Genomic DNA, 27,216 nt, shown 5'->3' with positions numbered 1-27,216 from the left:
TAGTAATATTTTTGATGAACACATTGACACATTAGTTTGTACGTTGTAATTATAATAGAGTATTTATTTAATCCTACAATAACGATTTTTTTGCTATGTCGTGTTTATTTATATGTATGTACATCGCCATGTTCAAAGGAATGACAAACGTGAAAAAAATAAAGTAAAAAAGAGATAAATACCAAAAACATAGACGCGCGCGTATTTAGAATGACTCATCGAAATTCTGCCATGGCAATTAATACTGTGAAAACGAGCAGTAATTAAAGTTGCATCCAACAATCGCACGTTGTGAACTTTTTTTGTTCATCGATTACACACTAACTAGTTTTTTATTAATTAATTAACAACGCGATATAATCCATCGCTAATGTTTCGATATTTAATCTCGCGGATGCGCTCAAGGGGCCGGAAGAAAATTAATTACAAAATAACAGTGAGAAGTAACACTAATAACGACTAATTAAGCTTTTGTGTTTTAATTAATTGAAATATTTTCTGTTTCACTTTTTTTGCAAGGATACGCTATCGGATATACCAAATAATTTGAAAATTGTTGCTTTGCAAAAATTCAATTTTTATTTGCACGAAATAAATATTTGTAGAAATAATAATACTTTTGCTATGTAATAATATTTTTTCTCTCTGTACAATTTTATTAAAAAAAAAAATGAAAAATTTAATAAATATGGAAACACTAATGTTTCGAAACAAAAACGTTAATAAAATTTCTTTTTTAAAGAACAGTATTCAAATTGGAACTAATTTATTGAGTGTATTTTCTCGAAGTCAAATATTACAAATGTTACAATATGAGAATTACATAGGTGAGTCGTTTCAATTAATAATGAATTACATTAAGCTATTTATAGGCTGCAATAAACGCAGGGTAAAATATATAAATTATTCTTATCGGTAAAATAATATCAGAGCGCTGAAAGATCTTTTTGTTTAACTTCCTGCCATGGCTAATCATGAATAACACCGCGATTAGCCGCGGCGTTTTTGGCACCGGCGTGGATCTTGTTTCTCCGCAATTATTGCTGTAACTAATTGCCCACGCGGCCAATTAACGTCAAATATGGGAAATGCAATTGCGATCGGGAAACGCTGCCCGCTCAGCGCTTTGCGCGCTTCTTTAACGCGATTTTCTCTCAATTACAGCTGCGCTAATTACTCGGTTGGCCGATCAATTACGGATATTCATTGCGGTTTGAAATATATATAAATAGCGGATAAAATCGAGAGACCGCTCTACGGTACCGGGCTAATGATTAATTAGCACGTTGGCTCGCTCATCAATTGTCACGTTTGATGGATTGTGTATTATACACAATTCTTTTTTGTTCTACAACATCAGAATAGCTCAGTTAGCTGTTTCATTAAAAATGGCTAAATATTATATACTTGCTAATATTATTATATTATGGGATTTAAAATAATAGAATAGTAAAAAAAAGTTTTAATTTGATCTTTTCTTGCAAAATATTCCTCCTTTTTGTTTAACTGGCTCTATTTATACTTGGCTAAAACTAATGATTAGGTTAATTAAATTAATAAATTTAGAAAATTGTATATATTATGAAATGTAATAAAATCTTATTCAATCGTTTAATTTAATTTCCGTAATAAAATAGGCTAAGTGAAATACCTAATGGCGGCTATAGAAATCACTCGCGCGAAAAATCGTTTTGAGAATAACCGTAGTTATATCAAGATTACACTCGTTTCACTCTTGTCGTCCCATCTGTTAAAATTACATTCACAGACGACTTATCTCAGAAGCAATTTATCTTATTCAATTTTTTACATCGTACATTTAATATTTAACCGAGAAACGAGCGCGTATGACGAGAGCTTACCAACCAGCCGAATCACGGCTGAATCACTCGTTAAAAACGCACAAGAATAATCCACGAGGCCAAATTTCGTGCTCGATGAAATTTACTCGCCAAATTTGTTACGGCGCAATAAATTTCAGCCGATTTCATCCGCGGTTCAACATCGAAAACTCGCGAGTGAATTAGCCGCCGTGCGAATAAGAATTAGCGGTTTTGAATTCCGCGACGTGAATCCGACGACGACGAGCGCGCGAGGAAGTGAGTTACCCTCGTGAATCTTGAATCCTTTTTAAGAATCGCATTCAATTGTTAGTATATCGCGTAAGAGGTCGGCGTATATTTCGCCAGTTTAACGTCGCGCTGAATATGCAACGCGGACAGAGGCAAGTCACGACCGTCGACGTTGAACTTGCAATTTCGTTAACCGGCGATTTGCATTCCCCCGTCAACTTTGCGACAACGCGCGAACGACAAAAATCACGACCGCGAACTCGCGAGACGTATTCGCGACTCCGCGCGGTTATTTCTCCGGTTAGTAATAGATGAAATTTAATGGAAGTCACAGGGAACATGGAGCTGGGATACAAACCGCAACCTGAGTTTTGCCGAGGTTTTGGGGGGGTGTCCTGACAGCTCCTGTCACGTTTCACCGTTCTACATTTCTACGTGACGTGTCTGACTGATGGTGAAGTTTGCGGCTCACTTTATGAACCTTTATGAAAGTAAAATGGATTTGTTGATGCCGTAAGAATCCTTCGTGTAAATTTCTTTGCTTCAAAATGATTGGCACGAGCTTATTAATCGAATCAACATCGATCAATCATCGTTTCACATTTTTTTATACTGACTGTGATAAATATCAATTAAATTACTTAACGGTTTTTCTTATTACATTTTTTCCATTAATCATACAACTAACAAATTATACAGCATTAGTCACAATTTATTATATTATTCTAACGTGCGAAAGTGTCACTTTCAAAGTATCAAGAAAATATTAAAAATTGACTCACAAAATATTGACGTCTCGTTTTACATAATTTGTGCGCTAAATAGAATTTTTTCACAAAGGAAATGGACAAAAAAGCTCTGTATTCGACACCGTTAGCCAAAGTGCTGTACGTAGAATAAGCACGTGTTTCACTCGTGGCGTTTTAGCCGTTTTCCATTTTCCATGAGCAAATGATCTCGTTGGTTTGAGAGTCTAACGACTCGCCGAAGCGAGTTTCTGCATCCGCGCACCTGTGTCACCGAAAAGGTCTTCACCTGACCGAGGAACCGCGATATATCCTCGCGACGCGAAGGCGAGCTCCCGACATCGATCTCGGAAAGCCGATGCGACATGAGTTCCAATTACTGCCGCTTGAAATTGCCCTTGTTCTTTTACCCGCTACGCGCCGATCGGATCCGAAATTCGCGATATTAATATTCTAACGGAAATGCTTAAAGTGCGTTTCGATTTAAGTTTTCTGACAATTTTTACAGTTGTTTCAATTCTGCCGATAGCTATGATTTACATTAATCTCTCTTCCTTTCCCTCCCTCTTTCTTTCCTTTTTTGATTCTTATTAATTAAATATTTAGAAAAAAAAATTAATTTTAGTTTATCGCCAATAACTTAATATACCAAACTTATTTCAAGAGAATCCATTAACATATAATGATATTGGTTTTAAAATCAGTGTATTTTATATCTTGCACGCTAATTGGAGAGAAGCATATAGATAAAACAACAGCTTCTCTAAAAGAGTTTTCTCATGTAATAATATACGCATACTTGATATATGTTTATATATTGTATATCTTTGTCGCAACTAAATAAAAATTTTCAACCTTGATTATATAGCCTTCTTTCATCCATACGCTTTTATTAAAACTTCAAACAGCTATCAGCAATCTCTTTTTCACATTTAAACAAAGACACATATACAGATAATCCACGAACGATTCAAGGCCTCCAAAGGGATGTGCAGGGGGAGTTAGGAGCCGCTCGTTTGTCTTAATAAAGTGCGTCGAAGCCACGCTCTTCACGGTGGTTGACTTATGGCCAGTCATCTGGCGGGGCGGAGAATCTTCTTCTCATGGGGAATCGTAGACCCTTTTTTCACCCTTCACGACGAAAAAGTAGTTTCGTTCTCCCTTCCCGATATTCACGGGCACCCCCGCGCGATCGTTAACCCCGTCGCCGGGCTCCATCAATCGAAGAGAGGATGTTGGTTAATGATGGCGATCATTCGTCATCGGGATAGATACCAATCTCTCGGACGGTCGCTTGTCGAATTCGAGTCTGTTACGAAGCCAGAAATTTCCAACAGGGATTTCCATGATATGGCTCATTGTTTCTCACACAAAATTATCTCACATCGCGATTTATTTTTATAGCGCTTGTAGAAATTAAACGCATATTTATTTAAAATTGATATAAATATAGAGGAAAGTCTCTTATTATGAGATAGGATCCTAATATGAGATGGCGGGGTTTTTTTATGATGGAATCAACAGATGGGGCCTATATAGGGCCTTTTAGCTTAACATATCTCATATTAGGATCCTGTCTCATAATAGGGAACTTTCCTCTATATAATGAGATTCGATAATATATGTGAATTTAAATAAATTAAATCTACAATTTGGGATTTAATAACGTTGCGTTTAAATGATGAAAAGAAATTGCCCGTTCGCGTCCTGATTTGGGATTCATAATTCTTATGAAGTTGGAAATAAAGGAAACGATAAGCATCGCTCTTCTCTACAGTAACATCGATGTCCTCGGGCGCGACGTCGATGATTTATCATTTGTGTACACCGGTGCAAGAAAAGTGGGTCTCCCCAGTGACTGTGTAAACAGTGCATTACAGATAGGGACAGATGGAAACTCGGGGGCCGCCCTGTTTAACCGCGCCGATGTCGATCTCTTTCGAGGAAAAGGCGGTTGCACACGTCGCTCGATGCTCACGATCGATAGCGCGCGGGTGCTCGCGTTTCAATTTGTGCTAGAAGAACCTTCAACGTCGCGCGTAAAATATAGTTAGATATATCCATGATAAATGATGCTTTTCACAATTTATCAAATGCAGGCGCGCCTGACATACAATTGCATTACACGGCGCTAATTGGAAAAGTTTCGCCGGTTATAATAATGAACATTTTACGTTGTTATTTTTATACGCATATATACCGGAATCAATATAAATTTAGAGTAAGACATTAAACTACATTCGTCTCATCACGAGTCGAGATAAATTAGATCCCGCGCGATATCTTCCGCTCTTCCTTTGAGTGTCAAGCTTATTTTTAACTCGTCACGTGGACCTTCCGCTTTTCAATTTGCCGTCATGGAGAAACACTGAAGGAAGCGTGATGTAGCTGGATTTTATATCAGCTATTTTCACAAACGTCTCTCTACCTTAAAATAGGAAAATATGGTTTATCCCTTTGTTCTTCACCCAACGGATTAAACATACGAATCATATGAAACTTTTATACGCAAAGAGATTACGGCTAAACCCCAGCTTGTCCTTAATTATGAACGATGGGATCAGCACCTTCCGTCCTGTCTAACACGTTGCTTGTTTCGCAGAGATGGGCGTGGAACCACCGTCCACGTCAGACATCGACAAGATCCAACAGCCGGTGAAACTGATCCTGTCCAGCACGTGCCATCACGCTTACACGTCCTGCAAGTGAGTTCGCAACTTCTCGTTGTAGCGCGACCGATCATTGTAGACGGGACAAACTGCATATGGGATGTTTTTGTTTGCGCAGAAACGATCCAGAATGCAAGAATCTGCTGGAGCCCGTTCTGAGCCACTGCGACGCGACGACGTGCGCGAGGAACGAGTGCATGGAAGCGCTGCAGCACTTCTACAAGACCGCCAATCACAAGCATTCCGTGGAAATTGCCTTCTGCCTCTGCAGGTCAATAGGCGGCAAGCCTTTTTTTAACTCTTTAGTTACGGCTGAGCTAGATGCAAAGCTGGTACCGCTGTACGCAAAGCTCAGCCGTAAAGAATTCGATTAAAAAACGCGAACGTTCTTACGATGAAACAAATGCACAGATTAATTGAAGATATTCCTGCTCTGCAATAGCAACAAGGTATAAAGGCATGGGAAAGAGACATTATAGTGACTTTATGCCGAAAGGGAACCATTCAGAGAGAAGCTATTATAGTGGCGTTTTGTTCCTAAGAACAAGTTAGCAGCAAGCCGTTATAATCACGCGTAGTAGCCAAAGGGTTAACTCTATTATTAACTTTATTGTTATTATATTTTTTATATTTAGAGATTTATTACATAGTTTGATATACATCTTCAATTTCTGTCCTTTCTTTATTATTTAACGGACTTATTTAATCCTTTTATATTTTTTTTTATGGTTGCCACACATTGCCGCAAAGTACACTTTATTGTTTGGAAAATTTATTGCGTGTTTTGTGCGTCTCTCGCTAACAGCGTTTTTTTCAACACAACTGCAGAAAGATTTTCTGTCAACATAACTATACCGGAACGATTGCTCTTTTCGGTTATGTTCTGTCGGTGCTGAATGTTTAATTGGCCGTCTATTGTCGTGAGAAAGTCGCGTTAAAATATTAACGCAGGGTGGCTAGCTGCGCGAGCGACTGTGTCGCGCGGCACAATACGCGACGTAACGTGAATTAATAACGGATTATTGTACCGGGAGTGGCGCAGCTGCGAGCGCCGCAATGACGAATCAACTGTCGGCGCCGTCGTAAATTAATTTGGAATTAATCGAAGGACGCGCGTTGTTAACTCGCGTTCTAATTACGCGCGCGCGCACGTACACGCCGGCGAAAAATTTTTCGAAATCCGGCGAATTGAAACCGGAGCTTTGGATCGCTACGCGAAACAATGCGCGCCGGCCGCTATGCATATGCCGAGTAGTGCGCGTTGCATCCGGCTACGCGCGGCAGCCGGGCCGAGCCGATATGCCAGGGAAAAAAAGAAAACGCAAACGCGTTTAACTGACAGAAATGCCAAATCATATTCTCGATGCATCCCCGCATCATGCATCCAACACTGAACTTGGATGAAGGTAATAATAGGCACAATACAGAGTTGCAGGGATGAATAAAGAATAGAGGGAGCGCATGATTGCAATAGATTGTTCTCGGTGAATTATGAAAATTTCAAACTAAATTGAAAGGTTGCTATAAATTATACAATTTCTTCTGTGATCTGGTATCTTATTGCAGATGTATCTTTGATATTCTTTATAGAAAAGAAAAAAACTTTCCATTATGTGTGTCTATGGTTACAATCAAAGGATAGAAACGTTAGCAAATCAAGTGTAACTTCTCCATATCCTTTTTACTTTTAAATAAAACTTGGATATTTAATTTGTTATTATACTAATAAATTTTTAACACGGTTGTTATAAAGTTGAAGGTTGAGAAACCGAATATATTTTAGAATATAATTAATGCGAAATTATGAAATAAGAAATATGCGGTGAAACAAAGTTAATTTACATTGGCATTTACAACTTTGTGTAACAAGAGTAATCAAAGGCTTTAGTATAATCCCGAGTCGAGCAAGTAAGGGAGTGACGGAATTCTCGTGATTATTAAATTGTCTTTTGAGGTATTAAATAATCCTTATTTATTATAGCGCAAAGTCTTTATTGATTAAATCCAATCTTATGATAACCGCGAATTCTTCTGCAAAAATGTTTTATATTCTTGACAATTACTTGAGAGATTAATCGAAATTGCATACGTAAATTTTTTCAAGTTATATAAAGCAAATATCAAGCGATAAGAAGCGAGCCAACATCTCGCAATGACAACTACGACGAAATCCTCGAAGCAACCCTAATATTTTTCTCGCGCCAAAGGCTCGTATTTTTTTAATGAGGCTCCTTTAACTTTAAAGTGGCTTTTGGTCGCGAAACAATCCGGAAACTTTCCGCTTTTGCTTCGCGTTTTATTTTTATCCCACGAGTCCTCGTAGCAGTTTTTTTTTATGAAATAGTCCTTTTATTCATTTCGAAATAAGAACAATCCGAACAACTGAATAGGAAAACTTGACTAAAATAAAACACGCATTTGATTAACGCTTGAACGAACAATGCGAATCCAGCCCTATTGTTTTTTAATTCGGATAATATTAGAGTCGCAATTTTGTTTAGACTTTTTTTTACATAAACTATAGCGCGTTTTAAATAATTTTCTGAATTTTATTGCATACTCGTCTATGTTTCTCATGTTGCAGAAAAACGGACAGCAAAAAGGACGAGTGCATAGTGGCGCAAGAGAAAATGCATCCAACTTGCGCGCAGCGCATAGACGGCGCCGAAATGCCAACGTGTCACAGTCTGGCTGAGAATTGCAAAGAAAACAGGAGCTGCAGGTGAGGTGTAGTGCGTCATATTCACGTTTTAGAAAATTTGCTTGTTTCTGCATAAACTTTCCGTACACAGACGAATCGCAAGTGTTGAAAATGTAAAACGAATGCGCGTGAAAAGAACATCTTTGGCAAACGAATAGCGCGTTTGCCCAAATACGCATATATAAACATATTCTCGAAACAAAGATTCCTAATATTGATAGATATAAAAGAACAACAATTGCTTCAATGTCATAGATTTATCATAATTATACCCGACAATGAATTAAAGGTTTTCAACAAATTTTAATAAAGTCCGCTGCTGATTTTGTCTTAACAAAGAATCCTTTGGATATATCAAATGATATAAAAATCTCTATGAGAAATAAAATAGTTTTCTCAGCGCTTAAGCAGATTCATTTAAAGCGACACTCATGTACATTGTCGTAAAATCCGGAAGGTGCAGGACGTATCGTTTCATCCCACATAGTCGCACTGGTCCTGCAGTCTGGACGGACGTCCTTTCGACTAAGGAAATATTGCATTAGCGCGCGTATAAATCTTGTTGAATCGCGATTTAACTTTAAAATTGAAAAAGTTCCGGCGGGACTGCGAGAAAAAATAAGGGACGACGCGTTTGCGGTGTTTAATCGGGTGCCTCTTTGGTTTACTCAGCGAGATAAGATTGCGTCGTTCTAATTGGACATTATTATTTACGTGTCAATTTTGTTCCCGTTCCATGGCACCGCGCGGTTTTTGCTCGCCGCGAAGAAACAAAAAATTGCGAGGACAAAGATGAAAGGACATTGTACCATGCAAAACAATTTATTTTTCTATAGAACGGTAACTCCTAACAGAAGACGCATTACGATTTAGCAATTTGATTGAATTAAACATCATCGTGTCGTGGGTAAAATTGCACAAAAATTCTATTTATTAGATCTTATGAAAAATGATATATGAATTTTAATTAACGAAGAATAAAGATAAAGTTACAATCGCGTGTAATTAACATTAATACAAAAAAGAATTGATATGTTGGCGAATTAAATTAGTCAAAAGATAGGTGCAACGTGTTTAAAGATTGGTTAAATAATATATTATAACAATTTATTAATTGAGATAAGAGATTTTGGGATATTCGATAGAGTAATAAAATATGTAATGTCTCAATCTAAAAAATATCTTAATTTGAATCTTAAAATATGTATAATGTCTTAAATTTTAAAGGACTGCATAAATGTTGATTAGTCTTATTTATAATTATTAAATTTATTTCTATTTGCAAAAATATTTTTATTATTAATCGAAGGATATTTATTTCCTTCTTTAGTTTGAGAACATTATTACCACCAAATTACAGATTTTATTATTTTTTTACATGCAGCATACCGTGTTGTGTTGTTATTAATAAATTAATATTCTTACTAACAGAAATTGTATTAAATTATTCGTACGTTATCACACATATCTTATTTATTGAATTCTGATAATTCACAGTTTGTTGGACATACCGTTTTATGTCATAGCAGTATCGATGTACTCCAATTAATCTGCTGGATTACATGATATAAAAAAACGTAGTTTAGAATTGAGTAAATTGAGAGAGAGAAATCAGTTAACAATTTTATCAACCAAGTATTTTTAATGCATATATTATAATGTTTAATTTATTTAAAATATTACATAAAACTGTATGTATATATAACCCTAGACAGACTCACTTATTTTTCTCATACGTGAATGACTCACTGGGGTGTTAATAACCCCAAACTTGTACCGCGTGTATAATATTTCCAGAATGTTCTTAAAAAACTTTATAATAGATAATTTTGTTTGTTGTTTAATAGGGAAGACGATAGTAGTCATCAATTTGCGATGGTACAAAAAACCAGTAAAAAAATTTCGAAAAACAAGAAAAAGAACCAAAAATTGGGCTGAAATGACTATTTTTATAAAAAATGCTGTAGTTTTTCATAAAATTCACCGATTTTAAAATTTCCAATGGATTTTGAAAGACGAATAGACAACCTTCAAGGGCATGTAAGCAATTTTTTTGTTTCTTAAAAAAAACATATTTCTTTGAACATCTGAAGTAGAAGAAATGACGAAAAACTGTCGGATAGGAAAAATTGCAAGAAATGGAAAGTAAAACAGATTCTGTCGATTATTATTTATTTGAAAGGTAGTCAAAAGTTATAAAAGTATATGGAAACAGTAAAATTAACTCCACAAAAACTTTACAAAGTTTTAATCAGTTGCTGTGCAAAAACAGCAAAAATGAAATAATTGACCGAATCTTAAACAATTATATATGAAACAGAGGTAGAATTTTCCGGGGAGTGCTATAAAGTGTATAATTTTTCGTTACCAATTTTTACAAAAAATCTGAAATATACTTCACTGTGGTAAATGTCGAGCGTAAATAACTCACTGGGGTGTACGATACCCCAAACGATTTTCTTTTTCGATCATAGCTGCTGCACGGATCTAACGCACTCGCTGAATCACAGAGGTCGATTGCCGGATGACTAAACTGAATTATGGTTAGCGTCTCGGTATGAAAACTAACCTTCCTAAGGCAGGGGCTCAATTTGAATTTTGCGTGGGGTCCCGTATACCCCAGTGAGTCTGTCTAAGGATAATAATCTTATAGAGTAGGGGAGAGACCGGGGCGAAGTTGGCCCTAGGGCGGAGTCGTTTTTGCAATTATCTCGAAATCTGTATGTTGTGTGAACTCGCCATTAATACTATAAACGCGGCTTATGATGCCCACGTAACCAACGGAATTTAGTGAGGTTACGTGCCATGTTGTGATTCTTATCGAAGCAAACGTGTTTTCGCAGGTCGAAAGTAAAATTTCTTCCGCGTCGAAAGTTTGTAATATCTTAAGTATTATTGTCTCTCCGAATCTTAAAGTAAGTGATTCTAAAGAGTGATGCATGCTGAACACGAATCCAGTGCAGTTTTTTTATTTTCATTGATTTCTATTATTTTATAAGCGACCAAACCTAAAACTTGTGTTCAGGGCAAAGTCGTGACCAAGCCAAAACGAAGTCAAGAAAGCTAAATAATATGTGCTGCGTATGCTCGGAGATAATAAAAAACAAAGCCGATGAAAAACAGTGCATTTCATGCAGGCGTAAGGCAGACAACGAGTGCGTGCGCTCGTCAGACTCTATTTTTACATGCTTTAACTGTTAGCGAAAAAGAAAATTGATTTTCTTAAAATTATTTTCCGCTTTCCATTTTTCTACTAAAAAACAATGAATAAAGTGTATTCTATTATTTTTTATGATTAAAATTATGTATCTTTATTTAAAATCCAGTCCGAGAATGAAGACACGACTCCGCCCCGGGAATTTTGACTTTTCGATTTTTGCACCTTTGTCGTTTTTATTCTATACCGGTTGAACAAAGCGACGTAGACCAAAAATGCCTATATAAATTTTGTAGCTAAGGGTTCACTCTTTACAATGGTATACTATATTTCACTAAAATGATTTATTTTGTTGTTAAAAATTGGCACCGAAAAAATAGGGCCGACTTTGCCCCGGTCTCCCCTATATTAAAATATATATTGTATCAAAATAAATATATTTTTTGTGGAGTATTAGTTAGAATAAGTACAAATTTTGACTCTTATTTATTTTATAAATTTTTGTGAATTACCTTAATGAATTTCTATTTTAAATTTTGATTTTTTAACGCATAAAAAGCACCAATCAATTTTTTCCATTGGAATTGTTTGCGAACTTTAAATTTTTTATATACGTATTTCAGTATACATGGTTTTCGGACATTATTCGATATATACATATCACAAATTGGTATGTAGTTATATTGGCCCTTGTTTAACGACAGAACGTTAAACATAACAGAAAATTAAAATATTACGTAAGAGCGTAAAATACATTTCACGTTAATAAATACGTTTGAAAAAACAGCGTGGATAACGAAGGATTAAACTGGGCGAAAAGGAGCGTGCAATCGTGAGCGATGGAACGTGTGCACGTGCGTCACTGATCGATTAAATTAGAACATGCGTGCACGCACGCCCGCACGCACGCGTACGTACGTACGTATGCACGGTTCGATTCAGCGTTTTAATTGATTTATCGCCGAGGGCGAATGAATCCATTTTTAATTTTGCCATTTAGAAGGTATCTACGGGCGACACGGAAACGAGCAATCGCTGCGTGCCATAGATGCACACTTTGTGAATCGGGATGCATTCCCGCGCTACGAAGTATCTCTATAGCATTTATTTAATTGCTTTCTGTAATGATTGCTTGAAATACGCCAGCATTCATTTTTATCGTGACAGTTGTTTATAAATGAATCGCCAAACTCGCAATTAGCAGAATTAACCACGCAATGCGCTAAGAATCATAGTCAATTAATTATTGATTAAATTGTCAATAATTTTTTTTCAGGTTTTTATGTTTCATACTAATTTACTCTACTATTGCTAAAAATTGTTACATTATATTTTTATCAAGTTATTTTTTACTTATAATTTTCATTGGATATAGCTTCTTAACTTATTTGTATATGATTAGCTTTTAACACAATAAATATAATTATTCCCTATAATTGAGCGATTGGTACAAAGCTTATTTATGTACCAAGAATAAAATTTTTGTTACATGCTGTAACAGTTTTTACGCCATGTCCATTCTGTATACTTTTATCTGTGTTTATTATTTATTCAACGTGAAATTTCGTTAGAAACTTCGCTAATGAACTTCAGTAATTTTTGAATTTAGACACCTATTTGTCTGATTTAACGATTCTATCGTTAACTTTATTTTAAATCCAAATAAAAGTACATTTGATTTCTAATACGGCAAATACACAAACGTAGTTTAATAGTACGTAATGATCTTATTGAGAAAGCGTGATTGACAAAACTCGAAATAGAAATACAGTTTGCATGTTTCTGAATTCAACTGTAAGAAATATGAATAGTATGATTAATTCGAATTTAAAATTAACGCTCCTATTTATTATATTAAAATATTAAATATTGTTCTATATAGAACACGTTTTCCTAATTTTTAAAAAATATTTTTAAAAATTTAATATATAGGTATATATTATCAAACAGCGAGTCAGTGAAAGGCTTACAATATTTACACATATCTAAATAAAGAAATTCACAAAAAGATAATTTTTTGTGTAAGATTGTGTAGATTCTAACTCTAAATCATAATGCAAATTGTTGTAATTATATACTATAAAATTATATGTATAGTTGAATTGCGTCTTTGTAGAAACAAAGCTCATGTTATACTATGAGTACATATTTATATGGATCATATCAATTGTCACACCAATAGTCTCTATGACCAATGAGAACACCCAGCCATTGGCTACTATCGAAATATTAGCCCCTTCGATTATCTAATATGTCACCAGTAACCACACAGATTCAATGATTGTTAGAACATCACTTACAATTACTGATGCCAAAGACACTTTTGGACATCTTTTTCATTAAGGTAATTATTTGCCTCGAAAATCAGTCAATTTGTCAATTAATTCAATTTTACGTTTAATAATTTGTCAAAGTGTTATTTATTTACTTACAGCTGATTATTGACGTTATAATAAAACGTCCATATTTAATTAATGTATGAACACCAGTTTCTCCGGTATATTTACTGTTACAAGAAATAAATCTGCTTTTTGGCATTTAGTATAAATTAACTTCCTTTCAATATGGGTTGAATATACAATATGTATATATAGTTAAATTTTGTAATTATAATTAATTATGTATACATATCAATGGCTGAGCAATATCTTCGGATCGATTCCAAGTAATCTTAGCAATTGGTAGCATTACATACCAGCTAGCATCGACATGCCAGCAATTTGTAGATAATTTGAGATAATAATGTTTTTATTTTTCCAGACTTAGGCTGGAGTATTACGAGCAGAGTTGCGCGGTCGACAGCGTGACGAAGAAATGTGCCGGGCCAACCTCCGAGTGCAGAAAAGCCATGCTGGGCATCCTGGGTACGGAACTTCATACGAATTGCGCTTGTAAAGGCACCGAGATCAACCAGCTCTACGGCTGTCTGGGTTGGCAGCGACTTCTCTGGGTGAACCCTTGCGTAGGTAAGCGGAAAATTTTGGGATATTCATTACTCACGTTGAGAATTCACACAACAGTCGCAACAATTTAAATTAGGGAAGTCAAGCTTGGTAATTCACTTTTTTTTATAAATATACTAGATACAGACAGAGAAAATTTAATGTTGTAAAATTTAATTAACCTTATATATTGAAAATACAATAAAAGTAAAACAGTAAGAAGCAAACCGATTATTGGGTATTTTTCGAGGATAGAATAAATAACATCTACAAGAGAAATAACTGTTATTCTTTAAAACAATTAACCTACTTTGTAAATAGCAGGTATACTTTAGGAAAGTTATTTGAAAACGCGGTAATCTCGAAATCGATATCGAATCAGAATATCCGGATTAAATAAAAATAATCGCAAGCTGCACGCACACCGGTATCGGAATGTTAATTAATATAGACTGATGATATACTGCTTCAATGTTTGACCGGTCTTTGCAAATGTTTATCTCACACGATTCCATCAGCATGAAAAACGACGTGACGGTTATTTTGTTTTTCATTAAACGGCATTTTGCAATGAATATATTTTGCATTTAATTATTGCATATAAATATATTTGTGTTTGATTTCCTGTAAGTGTCATTTGTCGTACACAACATCAAATATAAAGTTATAAAATATGCATCTATTATTTTGATATTAAGCTATTTTTTGCTAAGCTTGAGTTCGATTTTTTCTTAACATTTATAAATTCAATTTAAAATCCCATGTAAATTGTCTCTAATATTGAAAATTGAAAGCGCACATTAAATTACGTAAAAAGTAATTAATAAGAATTTATCTTTTAACTAATATCGCTTTAACTTTTATAATTAAATTAAATTACTAATTTATTAAAAATATTCAATGACGATAAACTGAAAAATTGCAAAATTTGACTGAAAAGTTGTTAGAAAATTATCCATAATAATTTCTATTCTGGGTCACCGTACACATATATGTATAAACAATACAGCGCATAATTAGCATGTAACAGACAAAGCATGAAGCTTTGCCGTTGCGCTCGGCATGATGCGCTTCTAAAACGCAGTAGGAGATGCAATTTCTTCGTATCTAAATGACTTATCTACTGACTGAATGCAGTCCATTGCATTCGCCGTGCTTTACAACTCGACGGGGTCGAGAGAGATCGATAAGAGGCAACCTGTGTCGTTTGTTCGACCGGTGTAATTGCAATTTTGCGCGTGGCATCACTAACTGCATAGATCGTCTATATGGCAAATCTTGTCTTTTTCCTGATTACATCAAATTTGTTTTAAATACAATGAGAATTGTATAATTAATTGTTTAGAATACATCTTTAATGATAAATGGAAAAAATAACAATCTTATTCCCGTTTATATAATTTCACATTAAAGTATTTATAATTAAATTTTTGAGATATTGTTTTAGATATTACTTGCAAGATTTAACCGCAATTTGCTTTTTTAAAAAAAGATAGAAAACCGCGGGTTATTGCCGTTTCATTAAGCATTTATAAATGCTGATAAATATAATCTATTTCGCGAAAATAAAAGTTGCAGGTTTGCCGCCGCAGCTCGTAAAATATTATTACGCGCATCTTACGTTCCCTTATTATTGCTATACGCGCCCCGCGAGAGAAGAGGCGCGCGCGGTGCCCCCTTGAAAGTGTAATCACCCCGGAGCCCCTCGGTAGCTGAAATATTTCGCAGCAGCTGTGTGCCACCGGCGCGCGGTGCCGCGGCGATACGGGGAGCCGGGGCGACTTTCCCGATACTTTCATACTTCCACGTCGGATGACTACACGTGTACATTCAACTGCAATTTTACAGGCTCTCCGTTCGGCACTTTATATTGCTTAGCGGTTGTTATTTGCGGCCACACGTCCGTTTTCCTGGCGCGCGCGGTGCGAGCGAGGGAAGAAAGTATTAAGCCCCCGAAGTTACTCCGAGGTGACGATGCCGATTCGAGTCGGCGGTTTTTCGTGCTTATTATTGTGCCGTGAAACGTTCTGAGTTATACGACCAAAAAGTGAAAGCACATCCCAGCATGGGTAATCATAAAACATGGAATTGTAAATAAATTTTCGGCCAAAGTATTTCCGCAAGAAGTTCTGCAAGAGTAGTCGCGCGAAATAATAAATGTTAACAGAGATTTCCTGATGCATTATTCCTACTACCTTTCGATATAATCTTCAATCAATTTCAGTTTTTGCATCGAGAATGTTATCGGTGATTACAGTGGAGTCGCAGAAGGACTATCACGCGCGCAAGAAGCACCATCATTCGCGTACGACGACGGCGAAGACAACGACAACGACGACGGCTTCGGCAGTCGCGTCGACGACGAGGTCGCCGGCGAGCACGACGGCGACCACCGCGGTGGTCGAACAAGTGGAAGATAATCAAATACCGGAAGTGACAAGGTGGCCGACCACCGAACCCACGGAAACTTGGGAAATCACGACCACCACCATAAGCACCACTCCGAGCACCACCACGACCACCACGCCGACACCACGTGAGTGGAGTCTGAACGGATTTAATGATAATTAGTTCCCTACGCAATAATTGGCTTGATTTCTATCGTGCTTTATCGGGGTGTTCTGCCGGGGAAATTTTAGTTACTAATTGCTTTTTTCAATTTCGTTCAATTTTAAGGGGTATGGAAATACAGCTAGCGCTAAAAAATAAACGTTTACAGATGTTTAAAATAAATGTTTACAAATTATACCTTGAAACATATTTTGTAGGTAATAAAAACTTGTTTTTCGTAGATTTTACTGTAACAGCAATTTCATCTGAAACTTGATTGGTCATTATATTTAATTATATTACATACAATAATTTATGTTGGAAATTGGATTTATATATATTGCGAAATTTTAAACTTTACGTTTATACTCTGTTATATTTCTATAGCGTTCTAAATTTCAAGATTCTTGTTTCCAATCATTATGTGTATACGCATCTTAAACATCTATACTTTTCAATTCAAGCCAGACAACGTCTCTTTTTTATAAATAAACCTCCGCGTATACCGGTAGCTTGAGAAAAAGGAGAATTTTTAATCTCTTTCGTCTGCCGCATCAAGAAGCAAATTAGATAGATCGCCTCCGGGTGAGATACGTTGGGAGAAAAGAGGTTGATAAAGGACTGGAGAAATAAACTGGCGAAAAAGACAGCTTCTCACGTCACTCTCTTTGTAGGCTTCTGCGTGGTTCAAAGGCCGAGACACAGTCAGCAATACATAAGAGAAGGCAAGGGCAAAAGGGTGAGTCGCTCGCAATCTCCCAAGTCTCTCGCGATCGCCGTCGCGACGCAAAGCGCTCACCGCTACCGCCACTCTTGAGAACCGATGCTCGGCGAGGCAAAAAAAAAGAGAAAGCGAGGGTTTTGTGGACGTCATACCGGAAAGGGTGTCAGCGGAAATCGGATATTTAATGCACACAGCGAATTTTATCGTAAAGAAACGAAAAAGTCGCCCGCGGCTTCTTTTTCACGTCGCGATGTATTTTTTTAACTCTTTCATTAATGAGAAATTTCCTCAATTCTAAAAGCAAGCTAAAAAGCTTTAATTAATTATATTAAAAGACAAACGCGCGCGGCAATATTTATTCTTATCCTGAGATTTTTGTTGAATTTTATTTTGATAAGTTTGTCGATGAAATATGAAATAAAAATGTTGTTTGAAGAAAATATGAACCGTATGTATATAAACTGTTATAATTTAGAATGTGGGTATTTAGATGATAAATTTTAGTATCGTAAAATGTTTCAAGTTTTAACTGCGCCAATGTGTTCTAATAAAAGTAAAAAAATAAAATATCATAGATTTATATAGAAACTTTATGAAAAGGTTACAGTAGAAAATAAAATGTGCCGCGAATGAAAGCAATCTGATTTTAGCGGTAACGCAAATTAATAGTGACACGGAAATATTAAATAAAAAACCGTGTCAGCTTAAAATTATATAACGTAAAACTGCATATATAAAAATTTTTTTTATTATATATTGCATATATAAGTAACATTCAAAAATAAGTAATAAAGATTTTTTACATTTGTGGCAAACGATATATTTTTAAGATGCACAATGATAGGTGAACGTATCGATTTCAACGTGCTCTGTTTGTGTAGCTTTATCGCGAGGACGAGCCCGAATGCTCGGAGCTCTGCCACTGTGGTGAAGGCGAGCAACTCGTTTGCAACACCATCTGCGTCGATTCGTCACCCTGTAAGACGGATTTCGCTTTCTACAACCACGAAGCGCCGGCCTACCAGGCGCACCGAGGTCCTTGCCTTTGCTATAGCGGCGGCTTTATATGCATGCGGCCTTCACCCGGTGAGTAATCATCTCTCTCATAATTGATGCGATTAAATTAAAGTCGATCGTTTAAACAACATTATTACTGAACTCTTCGTGAACGAGCAACAACTTAATTTTGTTTTATTGTAAGATAAATAGAAGAATTATACCGAATAAATACATTTATTACGCCAACAAATAATTAACAATTAAAACTTTTTAATCGACTTGATTGGCTATAAATTAAATTATTTAAATACGATGCTTATACATATATAAGCTTCAAAATTATAATACATTAATTTAAAAGGACTAAGACCCATTGAAATGTCTTGATGATTAATCTGACCAAAACCATTGATCGATCTCTCATGACGGTGATAGCCGATTTAGTCAATTAAACTCTTAACAGAAGAATTATAATTAATTATAATAGCATCTTATTTTACAGGATACAGAAAATTCAAAATTTAGAAATAAATTAAAATTTAATTAATTACAATTAAAATTAAATTCATTAATAAAATCCTATTTCTTACACAGTTTATGTTAAATATGCTCAATAAGTTTCTTCTTTTTTTTTTTTTCTTTTGAACTCGACGAACTTCAAATATGACGATTTTCGAGTAGTCCGACAGAAAACGATTTCTCTTCTCGCCATATAATACCAGCATTGTGTTATTTGCGCAGACACATATAGTATACCGCACGGGGTTTTCATGTTCCTGGGGTACAGCGAGAAGGACGAAACCTTATTGAAGCAGCACAACAATGTGACCGTGCTGGACGCGGTGTCGTCTCTCGACAATTTCATGAGAGAGGAAGTCAATAATCAGGTGAGGCGTTGCTGTCACGTTGTTCCTATTGATCGTTAATACCTCGGCCGGGATGACACTTCGAAATTGTCGCTTCTTGGTCAACGCCGTATACGGCTCGATCGAAATTTCGCCTATAAATTCCGAAATCGAAAGAGATTGTCTTGGCACAATTTTGGTCATCGCGAATTTGATGACCCAGAAAAGAATTTAAAATCAGTCGATTATTCCCTCGCGCGGGGTTTATTACATCCCGCGTTACTACGTTTCGGCGACGCGCGGCGCGGCGAAGGAGACGGGCGAAGGGAGCGCGCGCGTTTCCGTCGTGAAATTCCCAGAATGCAATTAATGCGCAGCATCTCCGATCGGCGCGCAGAAATCCCGATAATGAGAAATGTCAATGAGAAATGTAATGGCTCGTCAAACTGCGCGTCGATTAAAAACTAAATCGGGCCGCGCGGAATTTAATAAAGCCGCCACGTTTGCAGCGACGGATGACGCGCCAACGTTACACCTCCTATCTACCTACTCCAGGTCAACTCTACCTCTCGTCTTCCATTTACAGACAGTATGCACGCTCTTCTTGTACAACGCGACCCGAGAAAACGTGATTGCAGTGGCACGACTCGGGACCGACAATCCACCCTTAAATAGCAGCCAGGCTCAAAGTCTGCAGCACCTGCTGCGCGTCAAGGTAAGCGAATTTCGAATGGACTTTTTTTTGCGCCGCACGGGAGAAAATTGAAAGCTTTGACGCGGGAGCTGGATAAAGCTACAAAAATTTTCGAGAAACCGCGAGACAAAGATACGTGCACACTTGAGATGAGTTCCAGAACTTTATTATTCCATTTTATTACCTTTTCCAAAGACCCGAGCTAAATAGAGCTTTCAACCATTACTTTTTTTTAAGTGCGCTAGAACGTTTTGAACTTAACGCGGTACACTAATCGCTGTATTCTTAAAAATGTTGAATTTTTATATATTTAAATTGTTCAAGTATCTTTTCAACTTTTCTTCCTGCAATTGTTATTTACTTAATACATAATAGAATATTCTGAATCTAACATGATATAATGGACATATCAAAATACAGAATGGCAAGAATAAGATCGAATTCAACTTTGTAACATGTCTTGACGATATGATGTAATCTTTTCCTTTCGGATTTACGTTTTACTGCTTTTTCCGTGTAATTTGTGAGGCATTACAGTGGACGACAAGTCAACTCTTAAATCTTTACCGCGTTTGGATTACGTGTAGGAGTGTGCTTGCAGAGTTCATAAAACCTTTTTGAGAGTCTTGCCAGCGGCAAGAAAAGCTGATCGCGTGAACGACAGCGATTCGATACACGCGCGTGCGTGCACCCGACAGGAAGTCAGTGTGAAAGGGCGATAACGAGTCCTCGCGAAAAGTTTTAATTTCCTGGCGAATCTCAGCGTCGTTCGGGCGGAATTATCGCGATTAATCCGCTCGTTCCTTGCCGAATTTCACCCTTCGCGCTACGCGATAGATCTCTGGGCGGCTGGGCGCGCAGATCGCCGATCGACCCCCCCGGGGTCTTATTGCACGCGAGTATGCAGTCTTACGCGTGTCCGGAACGTATAACGCGCTTGCTTAAAATGCACACGAGGCGATTAAAACTCCGTGATTCATGATCGACTTATATGTATAACGTCGTATCGCGATTTAAATATACTTGATATGGCATTACGACCAAACGTAATTTTAAAATAAGTTGATGAAATATATTTGTAAATTGTAAAACACAAGATTGAAGTCGATGACACGTTATAGATTAATTGATTAGATAATATAATCTCTTGGAAAAAGAAGTTTTACTGGAGTATAAAATATATGTGGAGTATAAAAACTTGTGAATTTTTAATAATAATGACTACGGAAGTTAATTAATATCCTAATTACTGTTTTCTTTGTTAATAAAATTTAATAGTCCATTATATTAACCTTAAATATTTTCCATATTTAAAATAGCCATCCTGTAAAGTTTAATGTTTAGAAAAAATATATGTATAACATGGATGAATCAATTAAGGAAACTAAAATGATTATATTTAACCCATGCACATACTGAATATGATTACATCGAAAAGCAATAATGAAGTTTCCTCTTCGTTGAACATATTTCGCGAGTATCGAACGGCGGGAGATATTTTTATAATAACGAATTCTCGACGTCAAAAAATTCGCACGGAAAAAAGGATAGATCGGCCAACGGAACAACACGCCAATTCGAATCCAGAATACCTCCATCAAGTTGCAAATAGACCGGCGCTTGATCACAGATTGGAAATCGCCCCGGGAACCTATATGACTGTGTAAAATGCGTGCCGCGAGCGAAAAACGGCGTGCATTTAGCGACATACAGGTGTCGAAGGGAAATGTCACGATCGATTGACGCGAAACAACGTTGACTGAAAATTACACACCCATTCCGATTTGTGAAAGTCGCGCTAAGAATTTCTCAACGTCGTCTTATAAGTCTGAGACAGGACTACGGCAAATTCTAAATATCAGAAAAACAGAGAGAGAAAGAGAATGTTGCGAATTATGGACATTAATTTGGATTTGGTACAGAACAAAACGTTATCCCGAACTAATCATTTATAAACACACATTTATCTTTATGTAATAAAGCGGTTTTTTTACCGGATTTGGGATAAAACAAAACATATTATTCCGATCTAATAATCTGTAAATATAGACATTTGTCTTTATATACCTAACAAAGTGGTATTTTTACCATAGTTGACTTGATATATTATAATTGATTAAAATAGCATGCGTTTAATTTTTAAACAATCAGACATTGCATTCAAAGGAAAAAGGAAATTGTATTCGTATCTATAACTAAAGTTATTTTGTAGCTGATAGCTTCGCTCATCGAATGGCCGTTGGACGGCTTTAAATAACGGCTCGACGGCGGAGAACGTCTGACGGGATTACGGGAATTCGTTTCTGCCATTGCCAGCGGGAGAGATAGCGTGTTTCGATTCGAACGAAATGGTCGGCTGGGCGACTGTGCGATAGATATATAGATAAATAGATTGAGGTTCACCCAGCGAGATCGGAGAAGCAACGATCGCGCTAAGCAACGATCGCGAAGAAAAAGGCGAGTTTAGAGAATCGAGTAGACCCAAGATGTGATCGTTATTATTAATGGACGACTATCTTCTTCCTCCCCTTTTTCCAATTTTACGATATTTTTAGACAATTCCCCGCTATGTATGAACAAAGATGAACAATTTAATAGTGAAACTACTTTATGAGATTTAGAGAGCTGCTTTTTAATAATAATTAAGGATTTAATGAGCCTTATTAAATGGACTTATTAAATGACTAATGAAGATATCCAATCATTACGAACTTGCCCGCGCAAGATGTATCTCAACATTTTCAGATTCGCATAAGTTTCTCTGGCAGTCGGTTCGTCCCCAACGTCATCTCGTCCCTTATTCTCCCCCGTCCACCATGTCCGTAGACCCATGGGGCTCGTAGCGACGGCGGACTGCACCATAGAGCGGGAAGGATGGAAACTTGCATTTTCCCGTGGTGACTGCACGTCGCGACTACATACGTCATAAAACTTTGCTAATATAGCGGAGGACTACGGTGTGCCGTCTTTGCGCCGGCGACTCGAAATCTCTCGCTCTCTCTCTCTCTCTCTCTCTCTCTCTCTCTCTCTCGCCTGGGCCAGCATTCGTCTTACTTTCCCTCATCTTTCACTTTCTACCCTTCTAGCTCCCTCACATTCCCATTCCCGCGCTCTCTATCTATCGTTGAGCAGGATTTACGCGATTCAAAGCTCGTGTGCAAAACTTTACGACTCGGAATATCTCGCTCAAATCATTATTCAAATCACCTGGTCGTTTGTCAGCCGAATGCAATCGAATATCTTCTATCGAGGAATTGGTATCGATTGTCTTTAATTGAGTCTTTGCTACCCATCGTTTATGCGATTATTATTTTTGTCCGTTTTGTACAATTTTCCCGTGATTATTCGACCGTGATTGTTCGATAATTTGACCTAATTTGATATCGATATCGTGTGCTCTTAGATTCTGTGCAGCCAATTACGCTCTTTCAATTAATCGTGGTTATATCTACAATGCATCGAATTGTATATTTAAATAGTGTTTAATTTAAATTGTCGGATAATTTATTCTATTGAACAATTAAATTAAATTTTTAATTTTACGTTCAATTTTCATCAAACTGATATTTGCGATAACTTTAAGATAAAACAAAAATTTTTAATTAAATAATAAATTGTTTTTAATTTTTTTGATATATTTTTTTTCTTTATATTGAAACTTAATTTTTGAATAACTCATTTTTGTATTCAACTTAAAGTAAGATAATTAATTTATATCAAAAGAACTCTCTAAAACACATTGCTTATTTTATATCACTTGGAAATAGAAAATGTTTCGTGACGTCGCAAAAGAGAATTAAACTGGATTGGCGAAGGTGACTTTTGCGCTCCCCCGGAGTGAAGATAGATCTCGGAATCTCGTGTATATCGTAAGTGGAACTGACGAATTACTCTCCTGAGAAAGAGAGAGTACCGATGATACGATCTTTATTCAGCGTGGCGTTAAGTTACCTCCGACGAGCGCCAGTTTAATCCCATCTTACAGCATTTCGAAGAAACGCCGAAAAAGCTGTGGTTTCTCGACGCCGGCGCCGCGCGCCGTTTTTCAATTATGCATTCGCATATTTTACCGGAACGCCTTGTCGCATTCAGCAACGAGGCGCGACGACAGCTGCCGGACTGCATTTACCAGGTTAACAATAATTCAATGTCACCGTCTTACGCCGGGTATGTACCGGGTGCTTCTGCGATATCTATGAATATGCTCGTTGCTATATTGCTTATATGTTGCGCGATAAATCTTGAAACTTCTAAAATTAGAAAGAGCGCGCCTTTATATAACGTCTAATAAATACAAAAATTAATATGAAACATTTTGGAAAATAAATAAAAAATATATAAATTGAAATAAGTAAAAATTAAGCAATTCTTGTATTTATATTTTTAATGTGTATTCTCTCTTTAAAAAATTTGAATTCTTATTATCTCTTATTATTTATTAAATATAAAAAATTTATTTTTGAAGCTTCAAATTATTTCTTTTTCCAAAAAAATTCTTATAAATGTCGCGCGTTAATCGCGCAAAAAAGCAATTGTCCGAAAATGTGGAAAAATCTCGAAACATTTCGTATTCTCAGATCCTACAAAGGACAGAAAATTAAAAAATTTGAGAATAGAGAACTTACGCGTCCGTAATTGTGATAATTCAGAGAGTCATCGTATAGAGTCTGACCACATATCCTGCCTTTCCATCCTCGGTTACCCTCTTGCAAATGGTCACTGCCGTCGCTTTTACCGCTATCGAGTGGATCCTCGTCGTTAAGTTGCTTCAACACTTTGTACCGCCGTTAAGAGCAAAATCGCAAAAAGATTAGAGCTCGTTAAAATATGTCGCGTTTTACTTCCACTCCGGCTGGCAGGACATTTCGCCGTGTTTAACGCTGCTGCTGAACATGCTTGCAACTGTAAAGAACAGCGACAAAAAAAGATGGAATAGTTTTTATGACGTCGTGCACGACGATATGCGAGAAATCGGGCGTTTTGAAGAATAAATCGCGTTGAAGCGGCTGTCGCGTTACAAGGGATTGACTCAAGCAGTTACTCCCATATGTTGCCATCACTTCATTTTGCTTCCTCATAGAGGAAGCTTTGTTTTCGTAAATTCGTATATTAACTTTTGATTGCGTATAATCTTGGGTTTAATCAACCAAATTTAAATTAATTATATATGAAATAGGGGTAGAAAAAACTAAAGAAAAGATTGGTTTTATAGTTTTTGACGTTAATATCTTCAGATTGTTGTAAAACGTCAAAATATTGCCCAAAAAAAAATGTCTGTATGTATGTATGTATGTGCACAATTTACTAAAAAATCCATAACTTCAAAACTAATCAACCGAATTTAAATTTTAAATATATAAAATAGGGGTAGAAAAGACTGAGTAATTTAATAGAATTATTAAAAATTGTTAATATTAAGGGGGTTACCGATTTCTTTTAAAAAAATGTACGTGCCAAAACATTTTTTTAAAAGAAATGGGTAACCCCTGTAATATTAACTATTTTTAATAATTATATTTACATATATTACATAATATTATTATATAATGTTTATTATGTAATGTTTATCATAATATTATATTTACATAATATTATGATAAACGTTTACCAAAAGGAATAATATGTTTTATTAGAAAGGAACTTAACGGATTTATTGAAAAACATATACAAAAAGATGAAACTATAAATGGACAACAGCGTCATATTGACTTGATACGCATGAACATAAATGAGGTGGAGATCATTACCGGTTATAAATCACCATCCGTACCTCGAACTATGTTTATACACGAACTAGATAATATTTTAAGCAAATATATTAGTAAAAAAAAAATTATAATAGGTGATTTTAATTACGACTCGTATAAAAAAGGAGGATTTTTAGAAAAACATTTAAATAAATTACAATTTAAACGTGCAATTAGTACTCAAGTGTCAACTACAAACTTTAATACGCAGATAGATGTAATATTTATATCGGAGGAAATATTAAATTATAATGCGGGGGTATACGAAACTTATTTCTCAGATCATAAACCTATTTTTATCGGATTAAACGAGCAGACCGAGAAACTAATATCAAGTGTAAAAATGGTGGAAAAATTGAAAGAAGAAAATTCTTATAACAAGAACAAAAATTCAGAAGAACATTTATTCAACGTAATATCTGAACAAACTAATGAGACATTTAGGAAAGATAACAAAGAAAGTATAACAGTAGCAGATACAGTACAAATTAATCCACCTCCACAAACTTTAGAAGAAAATGTGCTAAACAAATATTCGTGGCTAGATGATAGACCTTTAAATGAAATTATGAAAATAATAGAAAATAATACTCAATTTAATCGTGTTGATGTATTATTTATTACTGGTTTACATTGGGTTAATCCAATCTTTACCCCGGATGTTCAGATTGTTGGAGGTTGTCAAGCTGGCAACCACTGGCATTGTATTTATTATGACGGTGTAAAACTTCATATATATGACAGTTTGTATTTTGAAACGCACTCTTATGACAATCTAACATTAGTTGAACAAAGATACATTAAAAAACGATATCCTAATTTAACTCAGAATAATGTAATATTTGAAAAAGTTACAAAGCAACCGGACCTAGCATCGTGTGGTATATTTGCAGCAGCATTTGCTATATCGATAGCAAGGGGAGAAAATCCATCTATTATAAAATATTCAACAGATATGCTAAAGATGCGTAGGCATTGTCTAAAGATTATTAAAGAAAAAAAATTACTGCCTTTTCCAGAGGAATAAAAACTTAAATTTAAAGAATATAATACATACAGAATGATACACACTCATTGCATTTTCACATCTTCTTTATATTAAACCTAAAGTACAATCGTGAATTGCCAAAAATATAATAAACAATTCAGCTTTCATTTCTGAGAATTCGTACATATATAGAAGCTTTATAATAAAACTAGATCTGATCAACCAAATTTTAATGAATTATATATGAAATAGAGGTAGAAAAGAATGAAGAAACAAATGTATATATTAGATCGTCTCTACTTTCTCGACGTCATAAATATTTATGGGAATAAAAAAAGTGTGCAAGTAGAAACTTGCACATTGCTTCCTCATAGTTATTAAG

At 35.8% G+C, this 27,216-nt stretch overlaps 1 protein-coding gene across 4 annotated transcripts in view; it reads left to right on the top strand.

Annotated features, from left to right (window-relative positions):
* Positions 1-27,216, top strand: part of LOC112453169 — a 331,828-nt gene that overhangs the window by 288,606 nt on the left and 16,006 nt on the right. For all 4 annotated transcript variants that reach the window (XM_025013760.1, XM_025013759.1, XM_025013756.1 and 1 more), the window contains 9 exons: positions 5,421-5,523; positions 5,606-5,758; positions 8,072-8,209; positions 14,106-14,311; positions 16,545-16,823; positions 17,512-17,576; positions 18,443-18,647; positions 19,302-19,447; positions 19,992-20,120. In XM_025013760.1, coding sequence (XP_024869528.1) covers positions 5,421-5,523; positions 5,606-5,758; positions 8,072-8,209; positions 14,106-14,311; positions 16,545-16,823; positions 17,512-17,576; positions 18,443-18,647; positions 19,302-19,447; positions 19,992-20,120 — 1,424 coding nt within the window. The remainder of the gene's footprint in view (positions 1-5,420; positions 5,524-5,605; positions 5,759-8,071; positions 8,210-14,105; positions 14,312-16,544; positions 16,824-17,511; positions 17,577-18,442; positions 18,648-19,301; positions 19,448-19,991; positions 20,121-27,216) is intronic.

Source organism: Temnothorax curvispinosus, unplaced genomic scaffold (assembly GCF_003070985.1).
Source record: "Temnothorax curvispinosus isolate PA1 unplaced genomic scaffold, ASM307098v1 QBEX01004104.1, whole genome shotgun sequence".
Classification (NCBI taxonomy): Eukaryota; Metazoa; Arthropoda; class Insecta; order Hymenoptera; family Formicidae; genus Temnothorax; species Temnothorax curvispinosus.
This window is presented reverse-complemented; position numbering and strand designations above follow the sequence as displayed.